This window comes from Chlorocebus sabaeus, chromosome 19, assembly GCF_047675955.1.
Source record: "Chlorocebus sabaeus isolate Y175 chromosome 19, mChlSab1.0.hap1, whole genome shotgun sequence".
NCBI classification, from domain to species: Eukaryota; Metazoa; Chordata; class Mammalia; order Primates; family Cercopithecidae; genus Chlorocebus; species Chlorocebus sabaeus.
Genome location: NC_132922.1, coordinates 30,726,843 through 30,744,763, shown reverse-complemented (window position 1 = coordinate 30,744,763; position 17,921 = coordinate 30,726,843). Strand labels below are relative to the sequence as shown.

General features: G+C 61.6%; 1 protein-coding gene across 4 annotated transcripts; it reads right to left on the bottom strand.

Moving 5' to 3' along the window:
• Positions 1–3,598: 3,598 nt before the first annotated feature.
• On the bottom strand, positions 3,599–17,518 carry SCARF2 (scavenger receptor class F member 2). 4 transcript variants are annotated; one of them, XM_037994754.2, is made up of 12 exons: positions 17,196–17,518; positions 15,755–15,928; positions 11,146–11,204; positions 10,962–11,063; positions 10,258–10,777; positions 9,930–10,148; positions 9,671–9,799; positions 8,953–9,056; positions 8,759–8,876; positions 8,459–8,589; positions 6,741–6,893; positions 3,599–5,296 (listed from the first exon to the last, which is right to left on the bottom strand). In XM_037994754.2, exons 1-12 carry the CDS (start codon positions 17,366–17,368, stop codon positions 4,389–4,391), a joined length of 2,790 nt encoding a protein of 929 aa, XP_037850682.2. In that variant the 5' UTR covers positions 17,369–17,518; the 3' UTR covers positions 3,599–4,388. The 4 variants fall into 4 exon arrangements, with proteins under 4 accessions (XP_037850682.2, XP_037850683.2, XP_007973174.3 ...); XM_037994755.2 differs by having other exon boundaries at positions 8,459–8,574; positions 17,196–17,515; XM_007974983.3 differs by lacking the exon at positions 15,755–15,928 and having other exon boundaries at positions 17,196–17,515.
• Between the last annotated feature and the right edge of the window lie 403 nt (positions 17,519–17,921).

Here is a 17,921-nt window from a genome sequence, read left to right as displayed (position 1 = left end):
GCTGAAGGCTGGAGGCAGGGTCTTGGAATGGACAAGAGCAAAGTGCTTCTTCTGGGCTCACTATTTCTCAGAACACAAAGGAAGGGGCAATTTCTCAGCAAGCACCATTTCCCCGGAGCCCAGGGCTGAGACGAATTTCAGTACTGCCAGCAGCCTCCGTGTTCTGGTGTGTGGAGGAGTTTGCATGTTCCCAGTGTGTGTTCCCATTGTGTCTTGGTGTTTCTGTGTGCCTGGTGGCATGTTTGTATGTGTATTTGCAGGGTGAAAGACCACAGATATGAGCCGAACTCCTGTACTCAAGTGCGCCTCCTGCCTTGGCTTTCCGGAGTGTGGGGATGACAGGCGTGAGCCACCACACCAGGCCTCATGATCTGTTTCTAGCGCAGTGAGTGCATTTTAGGGTGGGTGCCCGCCTCCATGCCTAGTAGGGTGTGGATGCTGTGTATGCCGTCTGTCCGTAGGATGGGTACACTTCTGTGTGTCGGCTGACGTGTGTGTCTTAGTATTTAGTGGGCTCTCGCAGCACATGTGCGTGTTGCAGGTTGTGTAAGTTGCTGTTTCTACGTGTCTGGCGGAAGGTGTCTATGGTTGCAGAGTGAGGGTCTCTTGGAGTTTCTGTGTGTCAGAGGGTGTGTGTGTGTGTGTGTGTGTGTTTTGCAGGATGAGGTGTGTTCTGTGAGTGTGGTGTGGTGGGTGCAGGGTGCATGTCTGTGTCTACATTTTCGTTTTTTTTTTTTTTTTTTTTTTTTTTTGAGACGGAGTCTCAGTCTATCGCCCAGGCTGGAGTGCAGTAATGCGATCTCCACTCACTGTAAACTCTGCCTCCCGGATTCAAGCAATTCTCCCACCTCAGCCTCCCAAGTAGCTGAGATTACAGGTGCGTGCCACCACGCCCGGCTAATTTTTTGTATTTTTAGTAGAGACAGGGTCTCACCATGTTGGCCAGGCTGGTCTCAAACTCTTGACCTCAAGTGATCTGCCTGCCTCGGCCTCCCAAAGTGCTGGGATGACAGGCATGAGCCACTGCGCCCGGCCTGTCTGCATTTCTGTCTGGTGGTGAGCTATGTGCTGCAGGTGGTGTGTTTGGCGAGTGTGTTTGATGTATTTCTGTCATGTTTCTGTGTATCTGGTGGAAGATGTATGTGTGCAGGATGAGTGTGTATTTTGTATGAGATACATACGCTTCTGACTTTGGTGAAGTGTGTATGTTGCAGGGTTGTCTCTCTCGTCGTTTCTTTGTGGCCTATGGTGTGTGTGCTGCAACGAGTCTCTGTCTCGGTGTTTCTGTGTCTGGTGATACATGTTGTATGTTGCAGAGTCAGTCTTTTTTTCCATTGTTATGTGCGTGTGGTGGGGTTAAGTGTCCTCCATAGTAGTGTGGGCTGGCTGTGTGTGTGTTGCAGCACGTCTGTCTCTGTGAGCGGTGGATTGTATGTGTGTGTTGGAGGGTGAGTGTTTCGGTCTAGTGGAGTGTCGTGTGCGTGTGTTGGCAGGTGAGTGGCTGTGCTCCTCTGGGCCCAGTGCTGTGTGGGTGTGTGTGGCAGTGTGTGTGCTGTCTCTGTGTTTCTGGGGTTCTGCTGGCTTTGTGTGTGCATGCCTGCATTTCGGGCTGTGTGTCTGTGTTGGTGTTTCTGAGTCTAGAGGAGCGTGCGTGTGGCGCAGGGTTAGTGTCTGCAGGCCTCTGTGTGCCGTGGGCCGCGTCTGCTTGAAACCAGGCTGGGCCTGGTCCCCACATTCCTCCCACTCCTTTGTGCTCTATGCTACAAAAAATATTTGCGTTTTCCACGACTCATAATTTTTCCTCCTCAATCGCTACCAGATGTGGGTCCTGTGGTCCCCATCCCCATGGCAACGGAGGTTCCAGCAGCCGCGGTTCCCTTTTGTGGCGCCTGCCCTGGGAGCTGGCACTGCTGTGAGCCCCGAGGGGGTGGGGAGAAGCCGGTGGTGGGAGGCAGGAGGCTGGAGGGGTCCCAGCAGCTCCCTTCCCAGCAGCCCCTGGGACCCTCCTGGGGGCAGGGGATGGCTGGTGGTGGGTGGAGAGGGGTCCCCTGTTTTGTGAGGCACCCACAGGTAGAGTCTTCGACACCTAGGGGGGTTCCCAGGGAAAGGCAAGGAGAGGTCCCCAGAAAGGCCTGGTCACTGGGACATCCCTGTTCTCTCCAAATCATGCTGGTCCAGGCTGGGGGAGGAGGAATAGCAAGAGCTGAGGGCTTGGGGGGTTCAGGAAACAGCGGTGTGGCATCTTGATGGTTCTGGGGGGTGGGCACCGCCTAGGCAAGAATGTGGTCTGAGCCCCTGCACTGCCCACCCCTCATCCACACGCAGGCACTGCCCTGCTCTCGCCGAGCCCGGCTGGGCATCTGCCTTCTTGGCCTCAACCCCAGCAGCCCGCATGGCGCTGTGCCGGAACAGAGCAGAGGCTTTCCAGCCACAGGGCCATGGCTGGGAGGGTGCCCAGCTGGCTTCAGGGAAGCAGTGTGGCCCAGAGGCAGGGATCCCACATTCCACGTGCTGCCTGACTGTGTCCTGCCAGCTGCTCTGGACGGTCGACCCAGGGCAGGACACAGCCTCCGCTCAGATGGCTGAGCCCTCTGAGATGGGTGACCAAAGTTGACCTCAGTGGGGCATCTGGCCAGAGGATGAGAGTGTGGCCAGGACGAGAGCCCCAAGTTGCCAGCGTGAGACCAATGAGCGCTGCAGGGTGGTCGGAAGATTCTGGCAGCAGGGCAAGACTTTGAGCTGGGCATCAAATGATGAGATGCAGGAGAACAGGAAGAGGACCCTGGGGCAGAGGCAGGCGGCCGGAGGAGACCGGACAGGCAGGAGCTGGGGGAACTTAGTGTGGGGACAGCAGGGGCCATGGAAGGTGAGGGTCTGTGGCTTAGGAGGGTCACTTAGGAGGCCTGCCCGGGAGGATGAACCCGCTCAGGGTAGGCGGGTCAAGAGCAGGGAGGCCTTGGGGCACAGATGGTCACACATCGAGGGCCAGGCAGCAGGGTCTGGTTTGGGGGCGGGGGATCTGCGCGGGGCGCTCCCTCCGTCGCCCTCAACCTCCCGCAGGCAGGAGCAGGCGGGGCTGGCAGTCAGGAGAGTTTCCGGCTGAGGACAAGGAACCCGTTGAGGCAGACAGCAGGGCTCTGTGCAGCAGGAGACCGGCTTGTTTGTGCTGGAGGAGGCCCGGCTGGAGTCAGCGCCCACGGCCCCCTGGCCTCAGCCTCTGCACCCCCCGCAAGCTGCTACCAGCAGCTCTGAGGCCCAAGTTGAACAGCAGCAGCCAGGAGAAATGCCCAGATCCGAGGCAGGCCCATCGCCTGTCCCTTTCAGTCAGGGACTCCGCCTGATCTGCCCCCACCCAGCTTTCCTCCCCGTGACCAGTCCAGGATGGGGCAGGCCGGATGGGGCCGCATAAACTTGATAAACAAACGAGGCATGTGGGTTGACGCAGTCCACTTCCACCATGGTCCCGGGAGACCCACGCCAGGGCTCCAGGGCTCCCCGCTGAGATAAGGGGTGGGGGAGAGTGCAGGACAGGTCGTCACATAAAGTTACTTCTGGGGGGCATCTTCGGCCGAAGCCTGCAAACAGGAAGTGATCAGAGCACGAGGGGAAAGGCACTTTATTAAGAAAGCTTTGGCCAAGCCCCCGCCGGGAGGAGCCCATCCTGGGGCACCGCCCGGGGTGGGAGCAGCCCTGCTGGGGGCCTATAAATACATCTCCTCAGACCACTAGAGTCGCCCCTGGAGGTCCCGCGGTGTGTGGGGCAGTGGGAGGCCATCAAAACCAGCTGACAGCTGAGGGGCCGGGGCTCCGGTTGCCAGGGAAGGGAAGGGGTGGGACGGACTAAGCCCCTGAGGAGCGGAGACCAGCCCTCCTCCCCCGGCTGGGGTCAACCAGATGCCCGGGGGCCCAGCCAGTGGAGGTAGCCCCAGGCTCTGTTGGTAAGGCCAAAGGAGGGAGCCTCCAGCCAGAAGCACCAGGCCCTAGCCGGGGAGAGGCAGCCTGGGCAGAAGTGCTTCTGGCCTCAACCAATGAGAAGGTAGCCGCAACCAAGTCCACTCGTGGCCAGTAAGAGGCGGTCTTTAGGCGGAACCCTCCCATCTTTGGCCAATGAGACGCAGCCTGGTCGGAGCGCTCCATAACTTGGCCAATGGGGAGGGAGTCGCCCGCCAAGCGCCTGTCAGGCCTCGACCAACAGGATGGGCCCTTCCCGACAGAGCACACTGCTCCAATCCAGGAGCCGCTGCAGGACCTGAGCGAATGAGACGCCTCCGCTAGCCACGCGGCGCTCGGCCAATAGGAGGCCGCCCGTGCCCAGGCGCGTGGGAGCCGTAGGGTGGCAGGCGGCGCTGCGAAGCTGAGGGATTCGCGCGCGGAGGAGCCACAGCCTGCTACAGGGTGGGCGCGCCCGCCCTGCCCAGCTCGCCCGCCGCCTCCCTGCTCTTCTTGCGCGGAGGCTTCTGGATGGGGGTCTTCTTCCGGGGCGTCTCAGGCGCGGGCACGTCGGTCGCCGCCTTCTCAGGCCCCGGGGTTTCGGTTGCTGGGGGCGCGCGGGCAGGCGAGGCTGGCGGCACCGAGCGCTTGGCTTTCTGTGGGGGCGCCGGCTTCTCCCTGGGGCCCTGCGCGCCCAAGGCCCCCTCGGCGCGGCCCAGGCTGCGAGTCTTGCCGCGCAGCTCCGCGGCCAACATGGAGGCAGCCTCGGGCGCGCTTCGCGGGGGACCGCCGGCGTCCGTGGGCTCCAAGAGGCTCGGGCCGCGGCCCCGCGCTCGGGCCCTGGGCGGCGAGGGCGCAGCGAGGGCCGTCGCCTCTTCGGGCAGCGCGGGGGGCCGCGGCGTTGGGTCGCGGGTCCGGGGGCTGCCGTGCTCCACCGGCTGCGCCGATTTGTCGCTGGGCGTCCGTTTTCTCTTGCTGGGGCTGGGCGCGGCCTCGGGGCCTGGCGGCGGTGGTGACGGCGCACGGCCAGCTGCAGCGGCGCTGTGCCTGCCGTGGATCCAGGACACCTTAGGCTTGGTGGCGGGGTCAGGTGGCGGCGGTTTCCTGCGCTCGGGCGATGGCGACAGCGACAGGCCCCCAATCTCGCCCCGGGCCCGGGCCGGCCGGGCCTCGCGTCGGGCCACGCGCGCGTACAGAGCCCCGCCGGGCCCCTCCACGCTGGACGCTGACCGCTCGCTGTCGGAGGACGCGGGGAGGGGCATCGCCTCCTCGGCGGACGCTGGCGTAGTCAAGGGCATGGGGGACGGCGCCGGCGCCTCGACAGGAACAGTGGGGACTTCGGGGTCCCGGCTGTCCTCTGGTGCCTCTGGCAAGGGAAGAGCAGGGTGCTCACAGCCTTCAGGAATAGCTTCAGGGGTTCCAACCTCCAGGCACAAACCTTCACCTTCCCTCCTCTACCCATGCCCTTGGCGCTGTGTCACCCTGGCATCCAGACGTGCCTGGCACAGAGCACCAACCACACACGTAGTTCAGAGCCTCAGTCTGTGCGGCTGACTCTGAACTCAGGCTGTGCCGGGAGTGATGGGTGCATTCATGCGACTGAAGCCCAACCTTGGCCTGGCCTGGCAGCCCTGCCCCGACACCTCTCCAGCCTTGGGAGCCTGCATCATCGAATTTGATGCTGGAACATCCCCACGGGGGTTCCATTATCCTTCTTTTAGAGATAAGGCTTCTAGTCGGGTGCAGTGGCTCACGCCTGTAATCCCAGCACTCGGAGGCTGAGGCGGGTGGATCACCTGAGGTCAGGAGTTCGAGACCAGACTGGCCAACATGGTGAAACCCCGTCTCTCACTAAAAATACGAAAATTAGCTGGGAGTGGTGGTGGGCTCCTGTAATCCCAGCTACTCGGGAGGCTGAGGCAAGAGAATTGTTTGAACCCAGCAGGTGGAGGTTTCAGTGAGTGGAGATCTCCCCTCTACACTCCAGTCTGGGTGACAGAGCCAGACTCCGTCTCAAAAAAAAAAAAAAAAAAAAGGCCGGGCACGGTGGCTCAAGCCTGTAATCCCAACACTTTGGGAGGCCAAGACGGGCGGATCACGAGGTCAGGAGATCGAGACCATCCTGGCTAACACGGTGAAGCCCCGTCTCTATTAAATACAAAAAAAAAAATTAGCCGGGCGTGGTGGTGGGCACCTGTAGTCCCAGCTACTCGGGAGGCTGAAGCAGGAGAATGGCGTGAAGCAGGGAGGCAGAGCTTGCAGTGAGCCAAGATCGTGCCACTGCACTCCAGCCTGGGCGACAGAGCGAGACTCCGTCTCAAAAAAAAAAAAAAAAAAAAAAAAAGCAAGTGATAAGGCTTCTGAGGTTCTGAGTTGGTCACCTGCCCAGGGCATCTGGGGGCACGGGCAAGGGAGGAGACAGGGCAGAATCCCAGCCCGGCAGGCTCCTTTCTGCTATCTGTGGACCCAAGGCTGCAGGTGAAGGTCGAAGGTGCACCACATACTCTGTGGCTCCCTTCCTCCTGTCTCCTCTGCCACCCCCTACCTAAGCCCGGAAACTTCTGTCTGCCTACTTTCCCCCAAAAGCAACCTGGGCTGTGGCCTACCCATCTCCCCACACCTGTCTCCAGCACTGAACAGCAGAGTCCAGCTCTATGGCCTCAGCTCTGTGGCCAACCCTCAGGCACCAGCATGGCCAAGCCCTTCCTCTCCATGCTGCCTGCCCCTCTCCTGTGGCCCGCCCAGAACACAGCTTTTCCATGGGACCATTTTGCTGGGCTGGAGTGATGCCCAAGCAGCACCTTACTCACCCTCATGGGGTACACAGTACACAGGGCCTTCGTCAGTGGTGTCAAACGAGGAGAAGGAGGCCCGAGAGGACCAGGATGGTGAGGGCTGCTCCAGCCCTGAGGGTGGCTCCAGGAAGCTGCAGTTGAGTGTGTTATCCAGGTCGTGGTGGGCCACTGGGGAAGGATGAGGCAGAGCTGCCAGGGGTCCACTCTGCCCCAGCCAGTGCCCTCATTAGCCCCTGCTGTCACAAATGTTGATGGAGTGACCAAGACCAGCCCTACTCTCAGACTGCAGGGGGCACAGGCAACTCAACAGGTAGGGTGACACTAGACCAGGACTAGAGAATGGGTAGAGGTGAACCCAGAAAAGAAACATGAGCAAAACATGTGTTAAGGTGCAAGGCAAGTGTGTGCAGCCAGGGAGCTGGAAAAGGTTGGGCTGACATGTTGGAAAAGACCAGAAAGGTGGGAGACGGGGCTAAGACAGGCCACCAAGGCCTCCAAGCTCTGTTTTAGGCCCTGCCTTGTGGGACTCAGGGGAGCCTTGGAGCACTTCTGAGCCCAAATGCGCAGTGACAGGGCTGCATTTTTGGTTCAGCCCATCTCAGCAAGCTGCACCCTAGGCCTGGCCTTCAGAGATGCAGACCCCACAACAGGGAGCCCCAGAAGCTGGCTAGCCTGGCCTCCATTCCACAGAGGGATGTGGGGTCCACTCCCACACCTATGTCCCCAGATGCCATGCTGCTAGGTGGGCCAAGGGCTTTTCTTTTTTTTCTCCCTCCGTTTTCTTTTTCTTTTTTTCTTTTCTTTTTCTTTCTTTCCTTTCCTTTTTTTTTTTAACAGAGTTTTGCTCTTGTTGCCCAGGCTGGAGTGCAATGGCACGATCTCAGCTCACTGTAACCTCTGCCTCTCAGGTTCAAGCAATTCTCTTGCCTCAGTCTCCGGAGTAGCTGGGATTACAGGCGTGCACCACCACACCCGCCTAATTTTGTATTTTTAGTAGAGACAGGGTTTCTCCGTGTTGGTCAGGCTGGTCTTGAACTCCCGACCTCAGGTGATTCACCCTCCTCGGCCTCCCAAAGTGCTGGGATTACAGGCGTGAACCACCGCACCTGGCTTGGCCAAGGAGTTTTCTCAGCTGTTTCCTTCATCTCCCAAGGGTCTGAGCCCCCTTCCCCTCCATCTTTAGAAATAAGTGGGAAAGAGAGGAAGAGAGGGTCCACCCAGGTGGGAGTCAGCACGGAGAGAAGCGGCACACCCCACCCCACCCCCATCCTGTTGGTGGGTGGGGACCAGCCTGCCCACTTTCCAGGAGGATCTCTGGGTACTGCTGGGGATGTAGGCAGGAGGGCGGGTCCTCTCCTTGGGGCAGGGCACTCCCGTGCCCACGCATTCCCCCAGCAGCTCTGGCCGGGATATACAGCATTCTCCTACAGACTGGGGAAGCCTGCAGCACCCCGATGTCCACACACCCCTGATGCGATCACACTCGGGGCCAACACTTCTGACGCACGCCCACATCAGCCCGCGCACCTAGGACGCCTGCCTTCCTACCCGGCCTCGCCCTCAGCTGCCACACCTCTTACCTTCCCTCTGGTCGCACCTCCTCGCGCCCACGCATATCAACACTCAAGGTCCCCCATTTCCTCACTGAGATCTGGGGCCCCTCACACCCATTTCCCAGCAGCTTCCTGCGTCCAGAGGTGTTTCTCCCAGAGATTCCGCGCTGTCATCCTTACCTACGACTTTGGGTAGTTTCTGCCTGCGGAGCGGGATCCGGGGCAACTTCATGCTGATGCGACTGAAGCGTCCGCATAGTCGGTGCGGAGCCTTCTTCCGTCCAAGCGACAGCTCCCTGCGGGGGCGGGGTCTGAGCGGAGGGGCGGGGCCGGGGCGGGACCCAGGGGCGATTAGATCTCGGCTAGTGCGGGGCGGGGCCACGTCCGGGGCGGGGGCGGGAAAGAGCTGGATCTGGGTCCGGTGGCACCGAGAGGGTGCGGCCTGAACCCAGGCGAAAGCGGGGCAGTATCTGGGCTTACCGGCGTGCAGGGTCCTTGCCCCGGCAAGCGCAGCAGCAGCCGAGCAGCGAGAGCAGCAGGCAGACGAGAAGGACGAGCAGCGCGCCCGCGCCCATCACACCCTTGCGCTGGTTGGTCTCTGTAGGGGATTATGGGGTCAGCGCGGTTTCTGGCACCCCCTGCATTCCTTAACGGGACGCCCCTCATCCACTTACCTAGGTGGCAGGCACCAGTGACCGGGTCGCACGAATCCTCGTGGCAGCTGCAGGCCTGAGCACAGTCCGCGCCGTGGAGTCCGGGCGGGCACGTCACGTTACAGCTGCCGGGACATAGGGTCAAGGCAGGCCACAGCCGCCCCCCTAGGATGCCGCCTACCCTCACCCCTCACCCGCGGCCAGGGCCCAGGGTCCAGGGTCCCAGAACCGGGCTCTCTCGCGCTCCATTCATCGTCTAGGGTTTGAAGCCCAGCCCATCCCTGCCCGTGGCACATATTGGGGTGGTGGATGTTTTGGAAACGAATGTTGCACAACCAGTTGGGGGGACCTGGGGCATAGGACCCGTGGTGGCCGCGCAGCAGCGCCCACTGCTGGGGCTGACTTGGGTGGGTGGGAAGAGGGGCTGCTGAACCAGACCCTTGGCTGTAAGTGGAGGTCCCTGCTCCTTCTATACCAACTCGGGGTCACCTCAAGAGCCCACCGACGCAGGCTGGACCGGTCACCAGATCCGGCGCTGAACGTGGGCTTCCCGACATAAGGGCAGGAAACTGCCCTCAAAGAGCCTACTGTCACCCCCTATCTGGGGTAAGGAACCAAGGCTGAGGTGATAACCCAGCCCAGGGTGGAAAGGCCACCTCGTCGGCCCCTGGGGTCTGGCTGGACCCTCCTTTGTGGCAGACACAAGCCCTCCACCCCCTCCCGGTCCGGGGGCACTCACTGGGGCCCGTGGACGCCAGGACTGCACAGGCAGCGCCCCGACTGAAAGTCGCAGTGGCCGCTGCCGCAGTCGGCGCATACGAAGGCGCAGTCCTCGCCGTAGGTGCCATTGCTACACTTGGTCTCGCACCTTGGAAAGATGGGAGGAGGCGTCAGCAGAAATGGAAGCAAACGGACCACAGTGCCCTCGACAGAGGGCCTTCATGGGGGAGGCAGGGCAGGGGGCTGCGTGTCTGGCCGACGGAAGCAGGGCTGCTCACCTGTCGCCGATCCAGCCCGCGTTGCAGCGCGTACACTTGCCGGTGACATGGTTACAGGCATGCCCGTCGCGGCACGGCGGACAGCGGTGGCTGCAGCCCTCGCCATAGAAACCGGTGGCGCAAGGCTGGTCGCACTTGGTTCCGTTCCAGCCGGGCTCGCACGTCAAGCAGCGGCCCTCGGCTACCGTGCACGGCTGCTGGCCCTTACACTGGCCACACCTGGGGGAGGGGTCGGAGGCTAGGGAAGGCTGGGACCCGCCTCACCCCTGCCCCCATCGGCGGCCCGCCCTTCCACCTCCTCCCTCCCTGGCCGAGAGACCGCGCTTACCGGCGGCGACAGCCCAAGCCGTAGAAGCCGGCGGGGCACGGCTCGCGACAGTACTTGCCGCGGTAGCCCGGCTCGCAGGCACACGTGCCGTCCACAGGGTGGCAGCGGCCGCGGAAGCACTGGCAGTAGCGATCGCAGCGCGCGCCGAACGTACGCTCGCGGCACTGACAGCGGCCGCTCTGCTGCTCGCAGGGAGACGAGTTGCAGGCGCACTGGTTGTTGCAGCTGCGGCCCCACCAGCCTGCGTGGCACAGGCAGGCGCCGGTCTGTGGGTCGCAGCGCGACGTGGCGCTGCAGTAGCACGCGCTGGCGCACTGCGCGCCCCACCAGCCGGGCTCACAGCGGCACGCGCCGCTCCGCGGGTGGCACGTGCCGTGCTGGCACTGGCACGCATGCTCGCAGCGCGCGCCCCAGCGCCGCGCGTGACAAGTACACTGGCCTGTCACGTCCTCGCACTGCCCGTGTGGGTGGCAGCTACACAGCTCCTTGCAGTCGGGGCCCCAGAACTGGCGCGGGCACTCTGCGGGGGAGGAGCGGAGGGGGTGGAAGGCCCCAGTGCTTGAGTAGGTGCCCCCAGCCAGCCAGAACCTGCCCGCGTCCCGCACTCCAGCCGCCACCTTTGGGGACCCGCCCCACCCTGGACCCCGCCCCATCTCTCCAGGATTCCGCCCCACCGACCAATACCGGCCCGACCCCACGCTCACTGGTGTCGCAGTTGGCACCGAAGTAGCCGTGGCGGCAGCGGCACTCGCCAGGCCTCACGCACACCTCGTTCTCCGAGCACGTCGAGTTGCCTTCGCACACCGCTGTGGACCAGACAGGCCAGAGCTGCTGCGCGTCCTAGCCCCGCCCCTGACCCCGCCCCAGGTACCAGGGATGACCACTCACCAATCCCACACTCGTCCCCTTGCTGCCTCCAGCCAGCGCAGCACGTGGGCACCTGGGAGCTGCGAGCAGAGGGAGGACATCTGAGCCCAATGCCCCTCCCCCAGCCCCCATCTGCTCAGGGCTCCTCTGCAGCCTCCTCACAGCCTCCCTGCCTCTGCATTTGTGCTCCTGTCCTAGGGGGGTGGTTACTGAGGTCCTGCCAGGCAGTGTGTCTGGCGATGGAGGATTGCCACAAACAGACCTGACCGCCAAGAACTTTCCAGCCCAGAACCGCCACCCCATCTCACCTAACTCCTTTGTTTCTTCCTCCCACAGCCACTAGGCCTGAGAAAAGTGGCCTTGGAGTCCCAGGAAGGACGGCAATGAGGTAGCAGCCAGGAAGAGGACCATGGGCCTCAGGACCTGCTCAAAGGTGAGGGTCTAAGGCATCCCTCCAAGTGGAGGGCCCAGCCTAATGGGTGTCACAGATCCAGATGTGATATGATGTGACGTGACAAGGACAGAACTAGGACTGGCTGGGCCACAGGGACACACCTAGATGCCCCAACCCTGGGGCTGAGCTCCATTGGGGAGGGGCAGCCTCTGGGTGGGGGGTGGCATGTAGACACAGTGAGGTGACCACTTGGCAGAGGGGCTTCTGGAGGGAGGTGGGGTGAGGCCCACCCAGCCACTAGGGAAAGAGCAGGCACACGGGGAGTCCTCCATGTGCAGGAGGAAGGTCAAACTGTGGCAAAATGGCTCAGGGACCAGGGTGGAGGAAGGAGCTACTAGAGCATCTGTTTATGCCTTTGTTGTTGTTTTTGAAACAGAGTCTCGCTCTGTTGCCTAGGCTGGAGTGCAGTGGCACGATCTCAGCTAACTGCAACTTCCGCCTCCCAGGTTCAAGCAATTCTCCTGCCTCAACCTCCCTAGTAGCTGGGATTACAGGCACGTGCCACCACACATGGCTAATTTTTGTATTTTTTACTAGAGACGGGGTTTCGCCATGTTGGCCAGGCTGGTCTTGAACTTCTGACCTCAGGTGATCCGTCTGCCTCAGCCTCCCAAAGTGCTGGTATTACAGGCATGAGCCAGTGTGCCCGGACTGTTTATGCTGGTGGTCTTCCTCTTGTTCCATTTGATTTGGCTTTACAGAGTACACAATGCTTTATAGAGTATACAATGCTACCTCAGTAGGTCCTTTCTAACAGCAGCACTTCAGGAGAGCACAACCTCTAAAACCCCAGGTGGATGGGGTATGTGAGCACATAGGTTTGGAGGCCCTGCCTGAGAGAGAAGCCGTGATGGCTAGAGAGGATTCATAGGAGATGAGCTGGGGTTAGCCCACATTCAGGGGCAGAGGAGGCTGAGAAGGAACAACCACCAAGGCTGCAGGATCCTAGGGTCCCAGCCGACCCAGAACTTCACCTCAATCCTAAAGGCACGTAACAGCCATTCGCACTTTAGAGAAAAGAAGCGTGCTTCTTCACAAGCAGGCTCGGATTCAGTATCTGAATTCAGAACCAGGATGTGGTGGTGGGGGGAGTTTGGAAGGAAGCCTGAAGACCCCAGTGGGATGGGACAGACTGGCTCCTCCACACCATGCATTTAAGGATAGTACGTGCCTGGCACGCTCCTGCCCAGGATGCAGAAGATGCCCCAACCATTCCCCAGCTAGACAGAATTCCACCCCTGCACAGAGCACCTGGGCCTTGAGGCCCCTCCTCCTGAACAAGGCTCGGCTCTCCTTCAGGTCAAAGATGGGACCTGGTGAACAGGACCATAAAATCCCAAACTTTGGGGAATCGGTTCAGTGTCTTTTCCACGACTAAAACTGAAAACCAGAGACAGGAATACGAAGGCCTGGCTTTTTCTGGCCCCTGCCCCCACGTCTCCTCCCACCCAGCCCTGACCCAGGGAGCACCAAGGTGCCCAAATGCAGGGAGACCCAGGTCTGCTGGCCATCACCCACCCACTTGTGTCTGCTTCTGAACCGTGGCCACTGGATGGAGAGCCTCTGCAGGTGTCCCTCCTGTGAGGAGCTTTGCCAGGTGGCCTGCTGGAATTGCCCCGGAAGCACTAACCCCCTTCTGCCCTGGACATGCGGTTCTGTGGCTAGTAGCCTAGTTTTAGGGCCACACTCAGCTGGGTTTGATGTCTGGGTTTGCCACTTGCGGTGTGACCTCAGGCATGGAGCTTAAGCTCTTTGAGCTTCAGGCTCCTTAGCTATATAGTAGGGCTCATGCGTTTGGTCCTACTGTAGGAAGATTAAGAGAGCCAAGATGTTTTTAGCCAGGCATGGTGGCATGTACCTGTAGTCCCAGCTACTCAGGAAGCTGAGGCAAGAGGATCACTTGAGCCCAAAGAGTTTGAGGCTGCAGTGAGCTATGACGGCACCACTGCTCTCCAGCCTGGGCAAGAGTGAAACCCTGTCTCAAAAAGAGAGATAGAGATAGGGGAGAGAAAGAGAAAGAGAGAGAGAGAGAGAGAGAGAGAGAGAGAGAGAGAGAGAGAGAGAACCCAGACCTATGAAGTGGTTTGGCACATACTAAGCACAAAGGATCCTGAGGGCAGGCTGCAGTGCCTCTGAGTGCACTCGGTCATCCCTGGCTTAGTGGGCACCCAGGCCTAACCCCAGCAGAGCTAATACCCACCAGCAGGACAGAGTCCATTTGGGTTCACTGAGGACAAGATGCTTTCCTTCTTGGAAGGGCTGGCAGAAAAGGCCAGGTGGTGGTGGCAAGCCGACTCTCTGAAGATCTTACAAAGATGGGTGGGGAAAGATGGCCTGCTGCAGCCACTCCCATGCTTGCTCTGTAAGTCGGTAAGACCCTGAGGAGCCAAGCCATAGGCTGGGCCCAGGCCCCTCAGCAAGTAAGACATGCTGTGTAGGGAGGCCCAGTGCTGTGCCTCAAGCCTGTAATCCCAGCACTTTGGGAGGCCGAGATGGGTGGATCACGAGGTCAGGAGATCGAGACCATCCTGGCTAACATGGTGAAACCCCGTCTCTACTAAAAAATACAAAAAAGCTAGTCGGGTGAGGTGGCGGGCGCCTGTAGTCCCAGCTACTCAGGAGGCTGAGGCAGGAGAATGGTGTAAACCCGGGAGGCGGAGCTTGCAGTGAGCTGAGATCCGGCCACTGCACTCTAGCCTGGGCGAGAGAGTAAGACTCGTTCTCAAAAAAAAAAAAAAAAAAAAAAAAAAAAAAGACATGCTGTAGGTTTCTCCCTCATAGAGCATTATTTCTTCTGTGATTCAAACCCACTGTGAGTTCTCACATCTTCAAGTTGGCTCATGGTATCCGTACCTATCCATGTTCTCCCCCAAATCCAGGCAGAAAGGCTTCTCTGCCTGCCACACCCTTGAGACCCCACACCTGCCTGGCCCTCCTCCTGCCCTGCCTGGACACTTCTCCTCTGGTTTCTGTCCCCATCCTCAGATCTCTCTTCTGCCCACACTAGCTCCCTCGGGAAGCTCACTGAACCCTGACAACACCTTGGACCCTCCAGCAGGGCTTGCCCGTCAATGCTAGACTTGCAAATCCAACTGCCCAATAGATGACGTCACCAGAGGGAGGCCTCATGGGCCTCATGCTCAACCAGCCCAAACCTGAACTCTTGACCTCCTTGCACCCTGAGTCTTCCCTGTCTCAGATAACCCCTGCCTGTCCTTTCAGACTGGGAGGCTGAGACCTGGAGAAGCATCTCTGGCTTCTCTTTCTTGTCTACACAAGATCCATTGAGAAAAAAGATGCTGAGCTCTAGCTTCTAAAGGACATCTAAAATGGGATCACTTCCCCTTCCCTATCCCAGCCTTGTGAGAGCCACCCTCCATCTCCCTGGCTTTTTGTAACTGGCCCCAGCTTCCACCCCCTGCCCCTCAGGGTGTGAAGTGTTTGCCACCTGGCAGCCAATCCTGGTCAGATCCCACCCTTTCTCTGTGCAAAGCCCCAGGGGGTCCCATGGCCCTCAGAGGAAAAGTCCAAGTCTTCTGAGCAGTGGCAGCCCACAGTGGCCTGCCCACCCTCACTCTCTGGCAGCTGCTCCGCCAGTCCCTCCTGGACTCTGCCCAGACCCCTGGATCCTTCCTGTACTTCCACAGGCCCTCTGCCTTGGGAACTTTGCCCCAGACACCCACAGGGCCTCTATGCTCTCCTGCAGGCCTGTGCTCACTCACCACCTTCTCAGCGGGTCTCCCCAGACCACCCTAAAGGAAACAGCACTCCCCAACTCAACACCTCCCAGCTCTTGCTAAATGTCTAGACACACTTGCTTTTCTGGACTGTAGGCCTCCTCTGCCACAGGGTCAGGATCTCCACCACAGCTTCCTTACACCAATACAGGCTTGGCACACTGTAGGTGCTTAGGATTTTACTGGCTCTGCACTCTCCTCTCCCCATTCTCCTGCCTCCCAGGAAAGGGAAGGGCTGATGGAAGCCTTGCAAGATGTGGGAGGACAACAAAGGCATGTCCCAGACCCCAGGTGGACAGAGCCCAGAGTGGCTGCCCTTCCCATCGATGCTTGCCACTCATTGACCATAGGGATCCCCACTTAGCCCCATGAGGGGGTTGTGATCCCTAATCCCATTTTACAGAGGTGGAGACAGGCCCAGAGAGGTCAAACGACTTGCCCAGGTCCACACAGCGGGTAGGGGTGGCACCAGGATCGGAACCCAAACCCGGGCTCTCGGTTCCTGGAGCAGGAGCTTCCTGGGAGGTCTGCAGACAAGGGGAGTGGGAGCAAAGGGCTCTCAGGCTCCGGACAGTTAGAGCCTGGCACCGGACCCCCATCCCTGGTCCCGGGCCTGCGGGGGAAAGAGGACTGGAGTGAGTAGACAGAGCCCACGGCGATCGCGCCCTCCCCCCTCCAGGCACAGCCCCGCCCGCCGCCGCCGCTGCATTCCTGGGGCCGGGGAGGCCCGGGAGTCGGCGGCGGCGGCATCGATGCGAAGCAGATGGCGGGCCAGGCCGGCCCCCGCCCCGGAGGCGGGGCTCGCAGCGGGGAGGGGTCTGCGCGCCTCGGGACCAGAGTTCGGAAACCCCGCGCGGCCCCCTCACAGCCCCTTGTCTGCGGCGCCGAGTCCCTGGACTCGGCTTGCCCGGGCTCCGTGGCCCAGGCGCCCCGACGCGACCCAGCTCGGAGCCCGGCGGCCGCCTCTGCGGCTGCCAGCCTGTGCGGCGTCCCCAGTCCGCGCCAAGGCGCCCCCACACGCCCGCTCCTCACCCCTGCGTGGAGATGCTCTTGACCTTGCTGTGGCCTTTGGTCAGCCCACCGGCTCCCCCGACCCCAGCTCCCAACTCCTGGCGTCCGGGGCTCGGCTGTCTGTCCTCCGTGCAAGCTCCCTGGCTCACCCCCCACTCGCCACCGGCCGGGCCTGTCCCCTGCCTGTCCCACATTGGCTTCCCCAGCCGGTGCCCCACCTTTGCGCGGCCACTTCTTGCACCCTGGTTGTCGCCAGGGTTTCCACATCCTCCCGTCCCCTGTGCCTGTCACAGCCCTTCCACCTCCCGCTTTTGGTACACTTTGAGCGCCGGTTCCTCGACACTCGCCTGGGTCACCACCCTCCCACCCGCGCCCGCTCTAAGACACGAGTCTGCCTTTCCAAGTCTGGCTTGCTCCAGGACCTCCTGGGCTAGCACCGCTCCTCCTCCCCTGACCTTCCTCCTCACTCCCACTCCCGGCTCCAGTCGGACCAGTGCGGGGCTTTAGCACATGCAGTTCCTTTTGCTTGAATGCCCTTCCCCGGCATTTCCCCGTGGACTTCACAACTCGGCCAAGGGTCCCTTTTTTCAGGTCTTTCCTGACATCCCGGATAATGCGTGTCATCCCCTAGGTGCCCACGGCACTCCGTCCTCCCCTCAGGTGACTTCTCGTCCAGGGTACCCTCGGATGCACTGTCGTGGCCCATGGCCGAGGCTGGGCCTGGAACGGAGTCGCGTTGGCGAGGGAGCCGAAGGGGCCCACATTTGGCGTTGGGAAGTTCCGGGAGCCCCCTTCCAATGCCGGGTGCCGCCACCCCACTGCCCCGAGCGTCCCTCTCGGCCCCCTCCCCCAGCCAGGCCGGCTCCTACCCGGGAGCACGGCACACGTTGCGGCCGCGAGGGTTCAGTTCCTGGGGCGCCACGGGGTCCGGCAGTATCCAGAGCAGCAGCAGCAGCAGCAGCGACGGCAGCAGCGGTGACGGCGGGCCCCCGGCTCCCCGGCGCCGCGCCGGCCCGGCCCCCCGGGGCCCTGCGCCCTCCATGAGGCGCGGGGCAGGCGCGGGGCGGGCACGGGCGCGGGTGCGGCCGCAGCGAGAGCGGCCGGAAGCGGAGTGCGAGGCCGGGCGGGGGGCGGCAGGAGGGGCGCCGGGCCGGGCAGGAAATTCCACATCGGCTCCCTGATCCCGGGCCAGCCGCGGCCGGCCAGGCGGCAGCGCCCGCCCCGCGCGCCAGACCCCACCCTCCGGCCTAGCCACCGCCCCTCCGCGCAGCCCCCGCCCCCATTCGGCCGCTCGCAAACTTGGGGGCGAACTTGGAGGAGGCCCGCCGAGCGCTGCGGGAAGGAGGGGCCGCCCGAGGAATCCCCGGTTCCCGCGCCTTTCCGTCCGCTCCCGAAACATCTACCGAAGCAGCCGCCCCCCGCACGCCCACTGCGTAGCCAGGCCCGGGACGGGAAGGCGGATGGGGGACACGGCCGCGACTCCGCAAGCCCACCCCAGCCCCCAGCGCCTCGGAACCGGCTAAGGAGTGAGGCCTTCAGACAGCCCAGGTCGAGGCCGAAAGCCAACTCCACAGCACCCCACCGCGAAGTCCTTG